At 40.0% G+C, this 16,444-nt stretch overlaps 1 protein-coding gene and 1 non-coding gene across 2 annotated transcripts in view; one reads left to right on the top strand and one right to left on the bottom strand.

Annotated features, from left to right (window-relative positions):
- LOC124615415 (peptide chain release factor 1-like, mitochondrial) overlaps window positions 1-16,444 on the top strand; it is a 63,447-nt gene that overhangs the window by 43,910 nt on the left and 3,093 nt on the right. The window contains exons 5-6 of the mRNA XM_047143287.1: window positions 8,856-8,973; window positions 9,389-9,525. Of these exons, the coding sequence (XP_046999243.1) occupies window positions 8,856-8,973; window positions 9,389-9,525 (255 nt within the window). The remainder of the gene's footprint in view (window positions 1-8,855; window positions 8,974-9,388; window positions 9,526-16,444) is intronic.
- Trnaa-cgc lies at window positions 3,690-3,762 on the bottom strand. Its single transcript has one exon. It is a non-coding gene; the product is annotated as a tRNA-Ala (tRNA).

Genomic DNA, 16,444 nt, shown 5'->3' on the forward strand with positions numbered 1-16,444 from the left:
AACAAAATTATTTTTCTATGTAGGAACAATAGAGTTGCTACTTAATAGGAGCAATGTTCACCATGTTCACAATCAGTTTGGCCACTTCAGAATGTCCTTGTTAAATTCATCATGCTTTGAGGGATTATTACATAACCTTGCTGATGTCTTGCAGTTTGTTTGACATATAGATATTTTCTGTGTGTAAGCTTTCGAAGTTGACAACAGTATCTTACCCTTATCCCCTTCAGAGATTTTTAGCAGTCTCATGGTGTTCCTTAGAAGCCCACAGATGCATGTTTATGACACTATGACCCCTGTGCTTTTGAGCTGTTCACAAAGTGTGAGTGAAAAATAGGTGACTGTTTTGTCCTTTAGGAATCTCCCCAATTCTATTCAGCACCTCCTCATTAGTTATGTGATCTATCCCTCTAATCTTTAGCATTCTTCTGCAGCATCATGTTCTGAAAGCTTCTATTCTCTTCTTGTCTAAACTATTTATCATCTGTGACTCACTTCCATACAAGGCTACACTCCATACAAATATTTTCAGAGAAGACTTCCTGACACTTAAATCTAGACTCAATGTTAACAAATTACTCTTCTTTAGAATCACTTTCCTTGCCTTAGCCAGTTTACATTTTATATCCTCTCTACTTTGACCATCATCAGTTATTTCACTCCCCAAATACCAAAGCTCATCTATTACTTTAAGTGTCTCATTTCCTAATCTAATTCTCTCAGCATCATGTGATTTAATTCGACTAAATTCCATTACCCTCATTTTGATTTTTTTGATATTCATCTTATATCCGCCTTTCAAGACACTGTCCATTCCATTCAACTGTTCTTCCAAGTCCTTTGCTATCTCTGACACAATTACAATGTCATCAGCAAACCTCAAAATTTTTATTTCTTCTCCAAAGATTTTAGGAACACTTTTCCCTAAAGACTCTGTGGGAAATGCATCTTTCTTATAACATTTCATCCAACATCGTTTATAATCTTAGGTGTCTTCAGTTTTCATCAGTGTTACAATGAATTTACCAGAGTTATTTGATTCTGCAATCTTTCTTGCATATTTTTCTGGTGGGTAGACTTGGTCAATTTTTTTCCAAAGATCATTTTATAACATTGAAATCTCAACCACAGGAAAGGAAAATGTGTCCCCTAATCAGAAAACTCTGCCAACAACTGTTTCAGCAGAAAAGAAACATATGACAGTGTGGTTAAGGTTAAGGTTTCTTCCTGAACTCCCATCTAAAAAACAAAATGCAAAGACGTCTTATTCTGTTCAGAAAGTAATTATTTGTATACTGTTGCATGAAGATACATTCTCCATTTGAGACTTTCTTCATGATTACAAATATTGGTCTTTCCCATCTTGAGATTACGTATTTCAAAAACGTTCACCCATAGGTGCAGGTAATAAAATGTTTCTTAAACCAGAATAGGGCGAGTTTTGCATGTAATCCACAATGATCCTGCACACATCATCATTAGTAGAAGAAGTTCCAAAAAGCTTCTGGAGCACCATTTTCTGTCGCAAGTTGAAATCAAGAAACGGCACGTTTCACAACAGATCAGTGTGTCATAGGGGGCACGTTGAGAATGTGTTACGCAATGCATGCCTTCAGTGCAAAGCACTGAATGCAGCATCTTTCAGATAACCCCACAGCCAGAAGTCAGATGACTTAAGATTAGGTGATTTGGACAGACAGGCTGTAGAGAAATGATGGCTGACAATTCTAGCATTTCCAAAATGCTTCTGCAGCAGCTGTTTCACTGGCTGTGCAATGTGCAGAGTAGTGCCATCTTCCATAAAAATGATCCTATTCACACATCCATGCTGTTGTAGTGGTGGAATGACATTGGTGTACAGAGAACTCTTATACCATTTACTGGTGACAGTACAGACATCAGGACCTGCAGGACTCATCTCCTCAAAAAGATATATGGCCCTACGGCAAACAGTGGCATCACACTGCACAGTTACCATTTCGAATGAAGTGGTATTGGTTGATGTCTGTGCTGATCTTCTAGCCTGTATTCTGCAGTTGTGTCTATTGACATATTCTTGGAGATGGAAAAAATGGGCATCGTGTGACAACAGAATGTTCCATATCCGTCTGTCGTCCACTTCCATGCGAGTAAGAATTTCTAGAGCAAACATTTGTCTTACTGGAAGGACAGTGTGAAGCAATTCCTGAACATGGGAAATTTTGTTTGGATAGCAATGTAGAATGTTTTGTAGAATTTTATACACCATGCTCACAGGCATGTCCAAAGTTTGGGCAATTCCTCATTCACTGCGTGTTAGCGCACTACTTGTCAATCCCTACTGCAGTACTGTGCTCACATCTCCTACTGACTTTAGCTCAGTTGTTCCTTCCTTGTGCCCCATTGTACTTAAAAAGAATCTGTCTTTTCAAATTTAGCAATCATTTTCTCCAGACATGTGGCAGACATCAGAGCAGTGCCTTTTTGCTTACCTTTGATTGTCTGGAACTTGTGCTGGAATACTGGCATACAGTCACCATTTTTGTTTTTACTGGTAGCTTGTAATCCTCCATTGAGACATTCACAAGCCAACTATCTCAGATGCAAACAGAACAACAGCCATGTACCCCATGTCTTTTATTTCGCACATTCTTCTGATTGCAGTGCCATTTTCATTATTATTATTATTTTGTTTCCATAACATTTTTCCCTTCTCTGGGTGATATTCTGTACCGATTTGAGATCATTTTGAGCATGAATCTGGAACTTTAATTATAACCACCCTGTATTATGTATATTACTCAAAAATTACCTCACTTTGTACAGATGTTTTACTTCAACAGAAAATATTTACGTGCACATGTTTACATTTCATTATGCAACTCATGTTTCTGGCTTGTGATTAAATCCTTTTCACACAAACTGGTTGTCTGTAGAAGACCATTCACAAAATAAACTATTCCAAAGAAATCGTCCCTAATTGTCACTGCTTCATGCAGTACTCACTTCATTATCTCATTATTACTTCATTCCTTATTTACTTGTATTTTTTCCCTTCCTTTTAGGTCCTCATATTCTGTTGACTCATTACTTCATTTCATCACTTTATTACCACATTATCATTATCTCATTACTTTTTATGTCTTTATTACAATGTCATCAAACATTGAATCCCTGATTTGTTTCTTATAAAAAATAAAAAATAGAAAAAACAACTCTGTGATGACACTCCACAGCAACAAACCCTATCATTATTTAACAAAACTTCTTTTCGTTATAAACAGACAGAATTCTTATCTACTGGATTTCATGCTTCAGATGAGGATATTATTTTATTTTAAACCACCTACTTTCCTCTGTTCCATCCTGAAGGGCTACATCATGACAAACCTTTCCTTCCCATAAACATTACTGTGGGCAACATAACTTAAGTTTCCTTAGCTCTCTTTACTTTGGTCCAAAGAACAATACAGTTACACATTTTTATGGTACTGACTCAGTCCTATAACAAATTGATACTAGTTTTGCTGTAAGCAGTAGGAGGAGGAGATTAGTGTTTAACGTCCCGTCGACAACGAGGTCATTAGAGACGGAGCGCAAGCTCGGGTGAGGGAAGGATGGGGAAGGAAATCGGCCGTGCCCTTTCAAAGGAACCATCCCGGCATTTGCCTGAAGCGATGTAGGGAAATCACGGAAAACCTAAATCAGGATGGCCGGAGACGGGATTGAACCGTCGTCCTCCCGAATGCGAGTCCAGTGTGCTAACCACTGCACCACCTCGCTCGGTGCTGTAAGCAGTAGAAATAAATAAATGTTACTGCTTTAAGTAGCATTAAATTTAGTTTTGCTGCTGCTTTATTACTATCTTGTGTATTCTTAACTTTATTGATGAAGCTGAAAAATGTTTTACCATTACTCACACAAATTTTTCAAAGTTACTAATTACAGATATAGATATTTTCATCATTCGACTTTTAACTGATGGCATTTTTTGCTTCCATGATCTTACCAATTAATATCCATTAACATTTAACAATTCAGTTATTGAAATAACACAGATTCAAATTACCCATAAATTAAAGAGAGTAGAAGAAGATTACTTTTTTCTTACAATCTGTAGAAAGGATAACAGAAGAGAGTGATACAGTAAAGCAAGAATGACGTTACCCAGCTGGTAAAGGCATTACTGGCCACATAGTGTGCTCACTGAAGTTCAGTGAAACGCCTGTCTGTTCATACATTCACAATTACTCTGATCACCTGCTCCTCCATCTACTTTTGCAACATTGGATAACTTTCCACATTTACTTATCAAAACAGTTCCTAGTGCAATGCCACAAATAACATAGACTTATTGAAAATTACTCGCTGCATCTTGTTCATTTCCGTGTCAGCTTTGAAAATTTTATCTACATTTAATACTGTACATTTAACAACATTTTTGTTTACTTTAGTAGTATTTACCTTTCCAAACTTTGTTTTCTTTACCAACATATCATTCGTCACACATTGTTTACGTTCACCTTTACTAATTTCATTTCATTTATGTTACTGCTGATTACACAGGCTTTGCTCTGATTTCCAACAATATCATTAACTTTTTCAGTAATTTCATTCCCTTCTTGCACATATCTGATCATACTAACATTTAAGTTATTTAATTGGATAGAAAAAAAAAATATACTCAACAAGCGGCAGCAAAATACACACACAGAAAAGGCTATTGTGATTGGCAAGCTTTTGGAGCCAATGGCTCTTCCTCCAGGCAGAAGAGTTGAAGGGGACAGAAGAAGGGTGAAGGAAAAGGACTGGAGAGGTATAAGAAAAGGGGTAGATTTTGGGAAAGTCACCCAGAACCACGGGTCAGGGGAGACTTACTGTATGAGAGGAGAAGGAAAGTCTGATTGTTGGGGACTGCATTGGACAAGATTAGAAAACCTGATAGCTTAAAGGTAGCAGACAGGGTAATATGCAAGACAGAGATTACAACTAAAACCATGCACGAATTAATAAGAGTGAGAAGCTAAGTGCATTGTATGTAACAGAGGTAGGAGCGGGCGGTGAAAAATAGATGGGAAAGACAATGAAAGATGTAGACAACTAAAATGGAGTCAAGCACAGAGTAGTTACAGTGAAGAAAAGCTGAGACGGAAGAAATTAACATAAATTAAGGCCAGGTGAGTGGCAAGAACCAAGGACATGTTGTAGTGCTAGTTCTTACCTGCGGAGTCCTGAGAAACTGGTGTCTGGGGGAAGAATCCAGATGGCGCGTGTGGTGAAACGGGCACCGAGGTCGTGAATGTAAAAGTGTAAGTACTGTTGTTCGTTGGTAAGTTTACTGTGTACAGAAGTGTACAGCTGGCCTTCGGTGAGGATGAGATAGACGTCAAGGAAAGACCAGCTTCTTCCGTCCACATTAAACCTACCAACAAACAACACTACTTACATGTTGCCAGCATATACCCTCTGCCTATGCCCATTCATCCTAATTTGGTGTAGTCGTGCCAATATAGAAGGCTGAATAGTGTTTACATAATAGCTGTTCAATGACGTGTCGTTTTGCAGGTGGCTCTCCCTTTGATAGTATGTTTTGTCAGTTACAGGACTATAATAGGTGGTGGTAGGAAGGTGCATGGGGCAAGTCTTGCAGCAGGGATGGTCACAGGGTTAGCAGCCAGAGGGTAGGAAGATGGGTGCAGGGGGAGCATAGGGTCTGACAAGAATATTGTGGAGATTGGGAGGGTGAGGTAAAGCTATTCTAGGTATGGTGGGCAAAGTTTCAGACTGAATGGATCTCATTTCAGGGCATTATTTTAGGAAGTCATGGCCCTGTCGAAGTAGCTGATTAACACATTCCAGACCAGGATAATACTGAGTCACCAATGGTGTGCTCCTAACAGTTTTGTGAAGGGATCAGCAGTACCAGGATTGGGTGTGATGGCCCGAGAAAGCTGCTTTTTAACTAGACCGGTGGGGTAATTATGTGCAGTGATGGCTGAGTGAGAATGGTGGTGTATTTCTGTAATGAGTCTGCATCCCAACAAATACATTTGCCTCGGATGCCAAGGCTGTATGGGAGAGAATGTTTGACATGGAAAGGATGGCAACAGTCAAAGTGTAAGTTATGTTGTTTGTTGGTAAGTTTACTGTGTACGGAAGTGTACAGCTGGCCTTCAGCGAGGATGACATCAACCTCAAGGAAAGACGAGCTTCTTCCATCCACATTAAACCTAGCAACAAACAACAGTACTTAGATTTTGACAGTTGCCATTCATTCCACGTCAAACATTCCCTCCCATACAGCCTTGGCATCCAAGGCAAGCATATTTGTTCGGATGCAGTCTCTTTACAGCAGTACACCACCATTCTCACCTCAGCCCTCACTGCACATAGTTACCCCATCAGCCTAGTTAAAAAGCAGATTTCCCAGGCTATTACATCCAGCCCTGATACTGTTGATCCCTCCACAAAACAGCTTTGGAGCACACCAATGGTGACTCAGTACTTTCCTGGTCTGGAATGTGTTAATCAGCTACATCGACAGGGCCGTGACTCTAAAATCATACCCTGAAATGAGATCCAACCTGTCTGAAATTTTGCCCACCACATCTAGTATAGCTTTCCGTCGCCCTCCCAATTTCCACAATATTCTTGTTAGACCCTATGCTCCTTCTGCACCCATCTCGCTACACTATGGCTCCTACACCTGTGACTGTCCTCACTATAAGACTTGCCTTTTGCACCCTCCTACCAGCACCTATAATGGCCCTGCAACTGGCAAAACATATACTATCAAAGAGAGAGCCACCAGCAAAACAACACGTCATTTACCAACTATTATGTGAACACTGTTCAACCTTCTACATCGGCATGACTACCAACAAATTATCTATTAGGATGAATGGGCATAGGCAGAGGGTATATACTGGCAACTCACAATATCCTGTTGCAGAGCATGCTCTACAATGTGACATTCGTGACCTCGGTGCCTGTTTCACCACACACGCCATCTGGATTCTTCCCCAGACACCAATTTCTCAGAACTCCGCAGGTGAGAACTAGCACTACAACATGCCCTTCACTCTTGCCACACACCTGGCCAATTTATGTTAATTTCTTCCGTCTCAGCATTTCTTCACTGTAACTACTCTTGGCTTGACATCATTTTAGTTTTCTACATCTTTAATTGTCTTTCCCATCTATTTTTCACCGACCCGTCCCACCTCTGTTACGTACAATGCTCTTAGCTTCTCACTCTTATTAACTTGTGCATGATTTTAGTAGTAATCTCTGTCTTGCATATTGCACTGTCTGCCACCTTTAAGCTCTCAGGTTTTCAAATCTCACCTGATGCAATCCCCAGCAATCAGTCTTTCCTTCTCATCCCATACAGTAAGTCTCCCCTTCCAAAAATCTACCCCTTTTCCTATACCTCTCCAGTTCTTTTCCTTCATGCTTCTTCCTTCCTCTTCAACCCTTCTGCCTGAAGAAGGAGAGACTGGCTCCGAAAGCTTGCCAGTCACAACAGTCTTTCCTGTGTGTGTTCTCTGCCGCCACTTGTTGAGTAGATTTTTTATCTATCCAATAAATAATTTTATCAATAATTGATTGTTTTCGTTGCTATAACATTAAAGCTGCCTGCATTTGCATCAATATTTTGTACAAGTTGCAACCAGTCACAATATCATCAACTTTGTCAACAATCTCATGTAAAACTTGCACATATTTTGTTCCAGAATCAACTTCCATCTGCTTGCTGCATAAATTTTCGATTTTGTCTTTTTGTGTACCGTATCGTTACCAAGAGCATCTACTTTTGAACCTAACGTCTCATCTATACTTTGTTTTCTCTTCTAACCATATTTGATTTGAATCTAAGTTAGAACAAAAGCTATACCTAACTTATTTTTTCTACACACATTTTCAATCATTTCCTTGCTGCTGTTGTTAGTTCAGTCCATGTTTTTATGCATTTCTATTAACATTGACATCATTTATATGAGCCTCTTGAGAATTTTCTTATGATTTTCATCACTTATCCAGTCACTTTGAACCAGTCTTCTGTCTTGTCAGTTTTGGATGAGCACTTAATAACACACACTTATATCTTGAATTGTTCTGGCATCAGTTGCTGCTGCTATGAATAATTGTCATCTGCTCATCAGTCTACCCATATTTCCAGTTCAGGCTGATTTATTTACATTTGGACTCTCCTCACCCTTTTGGTTCCTCATTAACTTAAGTGCTCCCAAAGATGGCAGCCAGTTTCTGCATTTGTGTTTTTTACACAGTGTCGAAATGTTACAACTATGAACTTTGTGCACTGCTCTCATGTCCACGTGAAGTCTAAACCTTCCACTGTCACTGTTCATTAATATCGAATGTCTATTAATCTTAATAATCAGCAAATAGTTTGCCGCTATGTCATACCTCACCAAGTTTGCAGTTTTCAACAGCGTGCCAAAACAGGAAGGTTCAAAAATGGTTCAAATGGCTCTGAGCACTATGGGACTTAACATCTGAGATCATCAGTCCCCTAGAACTTAGAACGACTTAAACCTAACTAACCTAAGGACACCACACACATCCATGCCCGAGGCAGGATTCGAACCTGCGACCGTAGCGGTCACGCAGTTCCAGACTGTAGCGCCTAGAACTGCTCGGCCACTCTGGCCGGCAGGAAGGTTCCCTCACCCTAACAAGCACCAGATGAAATGTGATCTTACCTGCAAACCTGTATCTGCCTTCGATGTCTCATTGCCAGTAGTTAGTTGAATTGCTAAAACTGGTATTGCGGAAAATCTTTTCACTGTAGTTTGTAGAGCTGTGTAATAAAATTCAGTCTATTTATGTACATAAATAGATGTTGTTCATAGGTAGAGGTCATTTTAAGGGAGAGTGACCTGGAAATCGAGACAAAAAGGGCAAGTGGAGCAGGGGGCCAGCATGTTAACACTACCGACAGTGCTGTGAGAATCACACACCGTCCTACAGGTAAGCAGTGGCTTATGTGAAGGAGAGTTTAGAGCATACTTCTCATCATTCAGTTTTTTTTTCTTTTTTTTCCTTGGTTCATGTTAGACAGAGATAATTAAATGTATTAGGTGTGCTCCCTGAAGTGAAGTGATTATCAATCCACTGGTTGCTTTGAACACTGCAGGACCTAACATAGTGTGTTGGGATGGAAGTCTGTGACCACTGTACGATAGAAAACTCTAAAAGTACTTGATCAGTAGTATTTCTTTCAGTTCATGCATGAAATCAAATCTGTGCAATGTCAGTCAACACTGAAGACCTGTTCAGTATGTTAAACAAATTACAATAAGTAATATATTCCACTTTGCAGCTTATGCTGCAGATTAGTATGTACTGCAAAAAAAAACTTTTCATATTTATATATATATTCCAGGTATTGTAGTGGAGAGTCAGGTTGATAGGTCTCAACACAAAAACAAAGCTATCGCCATGGAGAGACTCCGTGCCCGCATCTGGAAGATGCGTACAGAAGAAGAGGAAAGTCGCTTGAGTGCTGAACGTAAATCACAGGTAAAACAAATGGCTTATGGTATTTTGGTTATTCAGATGCTTTAAATGAACATGTAACTACTTGTAGTTGAGGAAACTTTTTAAAGACTTAGGAAATGGCATGGGAGAACATAATGAGTAGTAGTTTGGGATCTGTGGACATGTCTTTCTTTTTCAACTTCTGTGAGAGGGGAATTGGTTGAATAGACAGCCTGAAAAGAAAGTGGCATTGAATTATTGTATGGTGTGTGTGTGTGTGTGTGTGTGTGTGTGTGTGTGTGTGTGTGTGTTTGGTTGGTTATGCAAAGTCTTTTAAGAAATAGATTTCGCAATTGGAGGAGAAGAGTCATCAAGTCTATTAAATATGCTGTTGATCTAGTGCTATTGGTTAGGCACGAAGAAAACTTGCAAAAGATTCTTAAGCAGCTGACAGAAGGAATTCCTGATGTAGGAGTAAACTTCGAAAAATCAAAAGTAGTTACTAACAAGTATGAAACAGCACTGACAATAGCAGTGAAAAACAGGCTCAAGGAAGATGTCGATTACTTCCAATGCTAGTTGTTGTTGTGGTGGTCTTCAGTCCTGAGACTGGTTTGATGCAGCTCTCCATGCTACTCTATCCTGTGCAAGCTTTTTCATCTCCCTGTACCTACTGCAACCTACATCCTTCTGAATCTGCTTAGTGTATTCATCTCTTGGTCTCCCTCTACGATTTTGACCCTCTACGCTGCCCTCCAATACTAAAGTGGTGATCCCTCGATGTCTCAGAACATGTCCTACCAACCGATCCCTTCTTCTAGTCAAGTTGTGCCATAAGCTCCTCTTCTCGCCAATTCTATTCAATACCTCCTCATTTGTTATGTGGTCTATCCATCTAATCTCCAGCATTCTTCTGTAGCACCATATTTCAAAAGCTTCTATTCTCTTCATGTCTAAACTATTTATCGTCCATGTTTAACTTCCATACATGGCTACACTCCATACAAATACTTTCAGAAACGACTTCCTGACACTTAAACCAATACGCGATGATAACAAATTTCTCTTCTTCAGAAACGCTTTCCTTGCCATTGCCAGTCTACATTTTATATCCTCTCTACTTCGGCCATCATCAGTTATTTTGCTCCCCAATTAGCAAAACTCATCTACTACTTTAAGTGTCTCATTTCCTAATCTAATTCCCTCAGCATCACCCGACTTAATTCGATTACATTCCATTATCCTCGTTTTGCTTTTGTTGTTCATCTTATATCCTCCTTTCAAGACACTGTCCATTCCGTTCAACTGCTCTTCCAAGTCCTTTGCTGTCTCTGACAGAATTACAATGTCATCGGCGAACCCCAAAGTTTTTATTTCTTCTCCATGGATTTTAATACCTATTCCAAACTTTTCTTTTGTTTTCTTTATTTCTTGCTCAATATACAGATTGAATAACATCGGGGATAGGCTACAACCCTGTCTCACTCCCTTCCCAACCACTGCTTCCCTTTCATACCCCTCGACTCTCATAACTGCCATCTGGTTTCTGTACAAATTGTAAATAGCCTTTCGCTCCTTGTATTTTACCCCTGCCACCTTCAGAATTTGAAAGAGAGCATTCCAATCAACGTTGTCAAAAGCTTTCTCTAAGTCTACAAATGCTAGAAATGTAGGTTTGCCTTTCCTTAATCTTTCTTCTAAGATAAGTCGTAAGGTCAGTATTGCCTCACGTGTTCCAGTGTTTCTACGGAATCCAAACTGATCTTCCCCGAGGTCGGCTTCAATCAGTTTTTCCATTCGTCTGTAAAGAATTCGCGTTAGTATTTTGCAGCTGTGACTTATTAAACTGTTAGTTCAGTAATTTTCACATCTGTCAACACCTGCTTGCTTTTGGATTGGAATTATTATATTCTTCTTGAAGTCTGAGGGTATTTCGCCTGCCTCATACATCTTGCTCACCAGATGGTAGAGTTTTGTCAGGACTGCCTCTCCCAAAGCTGTCAGTAGTTCTAATGGAATGTTGTCTACTCCGGGGGCCTTGTTTCGAATCAGGTCTTTCAGTGCTCTGTCAAACTCGTCACGCAGTATCATATCTCCCGTTTCATCTTCATCTACATCCTCTTCCATTTCCATAATATTGCCCTCAAGTACATCGCCCTTGTATAGACCCTCTATATACTCCTTCCAACTTTCTGCGTTCCCTTCTTTGCTTAGAACTGGGTTTCCATCAAAGCTCTTGATATTCAAACAAGTGGTTCTCCTTTCTCCAAAGGTCTCTTTAATTTTCCTGTAAGCAGTATCTATCTTACCCCAGTGAGATATGCCTCTAGATCCTTACATTTGTCCTCTAGCCATCCCTGTTTAGCCATTTTGCGCTTCCTGACGATCTCATTTTTGAGACGTTTCTATTCCTTTTTGCCTGCTTCATTTACTGCATTTCTATATTTTCTCCTTTCACCAATTAAATTCAATATTTCTTGTTACCCAAGGGTTTCTACTAGCCCTCGTCTTTTTACCTATTTGATCCTCTGCTGCCTTCACTATTTCATCCCTCAAAGCTACCCATTCTTCTTCTACTGTATTTCTTTCCCCCATTCCTGTCAGTTGTTCCCTTATGCTCTCCCTGAAACTCTGTACAACCTCTGGTTCTTTCAGTTTATCCAGGTCCCATCTCCTTAAATTCCCACCTTTTTGCAGGTTCTTCAGTTTTAATCTACAGTTCATAACCAATAAATTGTGGTCAGAGTCCACATCTGCCCCTGGAAATGTCTTACAATTTAAAACCTGGTTCCTAAATCTCTGTCTTACCATTATATAATCTATCTGATACTTTTTAGTATCTCCAGGGTTCTTCCATGTATACAATCGTCTTTCATGATTTTTAAACTAAGTGTTAGCTATGATTAAGTTATGCTCTGTCAAAATTCTACCAGGCGGCTTCCTCTTTCATTTCTTAGCCCCGATCCATATTCACCTACTATTTTTCCTTCTCTCCCTTTTCCTACTCTTGAATTCCAGTCACCCATTAATATTAAATTTTCGTCTCCCTTCACTACCTGAATAATTTCTTTTATCTCATCATACATTTCTTCAATTTCTTCGTCATCTGCAGAGCTAGTTGGCATATAAACTTGTACTACTGTAGTAGGTGTGGGCTTCATGTCTATCTTGGCCACAATAATGCGTTCACTATGCTGTTTGTAGTAGCTTACCCGCATTCCTATTTTTTTATTCATTATTAAACCTACTCCTGCATTACCCCAATTTGATTTTGTATTTATAACCCTGTATTCACCTGACCAAAAGTCTTGTTCCTACTGCCACCGTACTTCACTAATTCACACTGTATCTAACCTTAACTTATCCATTTCCCTTTTTAAATTTTCCAACCTACCTGGCCAATTACGGGATCTGACATTCCACACTCCGATCCGTAGAACACCAGTTTTCTTTCTCCTGATAACAACGTCCTCTTGAGTAGTCCCCGCCCAGAGATCCGAATGGGGGACTATTTTACCTCCGGAATATTTTACCCCAGAGGATGCCATCACCATTTAATCATACAGTGAAGCTGCATGCCCTCAGGAAAAATTACGGCTTTAGTTTCCCCTTGCTTTCAGCCGTTCGCAGTACCAGAACAGCAAGGCCATTTTGGTTAGTGTTACAAGGCCAGATCAGTCAATCATCCAGACTGTTGCCCCTGCAACTACTGAAGAGGCTGCTGCCCCTCTTCAGGAACCACACGTTTGTCTGGCCTCTCAACAGATACCTCTCCATTGTGGTTGCACCTACGGTACGGCTATCTGTATCGTTGAGGCACGCAAGCCTCCCCACCAATGGCAAGGTCCATGGTTCATGGGGAGGGGGGGGGGGGGGGGGGTTCCAATGCTTAGGGTGTATGATGCCTGGAATGCCACAGAAATTTACCACTGCAAACGTATGAGGAGACCCTCCCCAAACTTGGACTGTGATGAAAAAGAAAATGAAGAATCTCAAAACATTTGGGATTTACTTAAAGTAGATTGATAAGAAATCAAATGAAAATTTGGAGAGGAATAACTATTAGTTGCTGTAATTTACAAGAGAATAAAAAATCAGACTGAGTTCATCTCGAGAGGGAAACACCTGCTGCACGCCATTTAGGGGCATTGGAAGAGATCGACTCTTCTACATCTACATGGATACTCCGCAAATCACATTTAAGTGCCTGGCAGAGGGTTCATCGAACCACCTTCACAGTTCCCTATTATTCCAATCTCGTATAGTGCGTGGAAGGAATGAACACCTATAGCTTTTCGTAAGAGCTCTGATTTCCCTTATTTTATTGTGGTGATCGTTCCTCTCTATGTAGGTCAGTGTCAACAAAATATTTTCGCATTCGGAGGAGAAAGTTGGTGATTGGAATTTAAACTTTCCAGTCTTTGGTTAAGGATCTTTCTTCAAGCGAACGGTTATATATGATTGTTAAGTATGGAGCTAATGCATCAGCATACTCGGAAAGGAACCTAATTGGTATACTGTCTGGATCAGAAGACTTGCTTTTATTAAGTGATGTGAGTTGCTTCACTACTCCGAGGATATTTACTTCTACATTACTCATGTTGGCAACTGTTCTCGATTCGAATTCTGGAATATTTACTTCGTCTTCTTTTGTGAAGGCATTTCGGAAGGCTGTGTTTAGTAACTCTGCTTTGGCAGCACTGTCTTTGATAGTATCTCCGTTGTTATTATGCAGAGAAGGCATTGATTGTTTCTTGCCACTAACAAACTTCACGTACAACCAGAATAGCTTTGGATTTTCTGCTAGGTTTTGAGACAAAGTTTTGTTGTGGAAAGTGTTACAGGCGTCTCGCATTGAACTCCACGCTAAATTTCGAACTTCTGTAAAGGATCGCCAATCTTGGTGATTTTGCATTTGTTTAAATTTGGCATGTTTGTTCCATTGTTTCTGCAACAGTGTTCTAACCCATTTTGTATACCAAGGAGGATCAGCTCCGTCGTTTGTTAATTTATTTGGTATAAATCTCTCAATTGCTGCTGATACTATTTCTTTGAATTTAAGCCACATCTGGTCTACGCTTATATTATTAATTTGGAATGAGTGGATATTGTCTGTCAGGATGGCATCAAGTGAATTTTTATCTGCTTTTTTGAATAGGTATATTTTTCACTTATTTTTCAAGGATTTGGGTTATTACAATATTCAATCTCGCTACAACAACCCTGTGTTCACTAAACCCTATATCGGTTTTGATGCTCGTTACTAAGTCAGGATTATTTGTTGCTAAGAGGTCAAGTGTGTTTTCACAACCGTTTACTATTCACGTGGGCTCATGAACTAACTGCTCGAAATAATTTTCAGAGAATGCATTTAGCACAGTTTCGGGTGATATTTTATGTGTACCTCCGGAATTAAACATGTATTTTCACCAACATATCGAGGGTAAATTGAAATCACCACCAACTATTATCGTATGAGTCAGGTATGTGTTTGAAATCAAACTTAAGTTTTCTTTGAACCTTTCAGCAACTGTATCATCTGAACTGGTAGGTCAGTAAAAGGATCCAATTATTATTTCATTCCAGTTGCCAACAATGACCTCTGCCCATACTAACTCACAGAAAGTATCTACTTCAATTTTGCAACAAGTTAAACTACTTCTGACAGCAACAAACCGGCCACTGCCAACCATGTTTAGCCTATCTTTTCGGAACACCATTAGGTTCTTCGCAAAAATCTCGGCTGAGCTTATATCCGGCTTTAGCCAGCTTTCAGTGCCTATAACGATTTGAGCATCACCGCTTTCTATTAGCGCTTGGAGCTCTGGTACTTTCCCAACACAGCTACGACAATTTACAACTATTTTACCAATGGTTTCTGTATCTACGTTCTTCCTGTGTTCAGCCTGCACCCTTTGGGACTGTGGCCCTTCTTGTGTTTTCCCGAGACTCTCTAACCTAAAAAACCACCCAGTCCACGCCACACAGCCTCTGCTACCCATTTAGCCAGCTCCTGCGTATAGTGGACACCTGACCTATTCAGCGGAACTCGAAACCCAACCACCCTTTGCCGCAAGTCAAGGAATTTGCAGCCTACACGGTCGCAGAACCTTCTGAGCCTCTGATTCAGACCCTCCACTCGGCTCTGTACCAGAGGCTCGCAATCGGTCCTGTCGACTATGCTGCAAATGGTCAGCTTTGCTTTCATCTTGCAAGCAAGACTGGCTTTTGCTTTCATCTTGCAAGCAAGACTGGCAGCCCTTACCACTTCTGTTAGCCGATCGAAACCAGAGAGAATCTCGTCTGATCCAAAGTGACACACATCATTGGTACCAATATGAGCAACCACCTGCAGTTGGCTGCACCCTGTGCTCTTCATGGCATCCGGGAGGACCCTTTCCACATCTGGAATGACTCCACCCGGTATCCACACAGAGTGCACATTGGTTTTGATAGAACATGCTGTTCTTCTTTGGATCGTCTTCCTCTCCTCCATTCTCTATTTCTTTTAAGACTGTTTCAAAACAGATATCTATGTCTTATGGGGTACTCATGCATACAGAGTTTATAAATTTTATTCTCCCTATTTTTGACTTCATTCTTTACCACTTTTTTTTTCTTAATTCTTCCAGCAATGAGATTATTGTAAACCAGTGGAAGTTCCAGTGCACAAGATGATAATGTTTGAACCTTTTCCCATGGGAACAGGTGGACTTCCACAATACTTTCACCAGTTCAGTCTTTTCGGAAAGAATAACTCGCATTTATCCGAGTTTTATCCAACCATGCAATCTTTCCAAAACTGTTTAACTCTCTTAGTTGGATGTACTTCTGTAATACTCATTTATAGCGATTTTGTCTTCTTCTTCTTACTGTGTCTGTAGCTGAGATAAAATCATCCCCTTCCTGTTCTACAGAAGAGTATTTTTCCTTGCACTTTCACAACCACATTTTTGTGAAT

The sequence above is a fragment of the Schistocerca americana genome, chromosome 5 (assembly GCF_021461395.2).
Source record: "Schistocerca americana isolate TAMUIC-IGC-003095 chromosome 5, iqSchAmer2.1, whole genome shotgun sequence".
NCBI classification, from domain to species: Eukaryota; Metazoa; Arthropoda; class Insecta; order Orthoptera; family Acrididae; genus Schistocerca; species Schistocerca americana.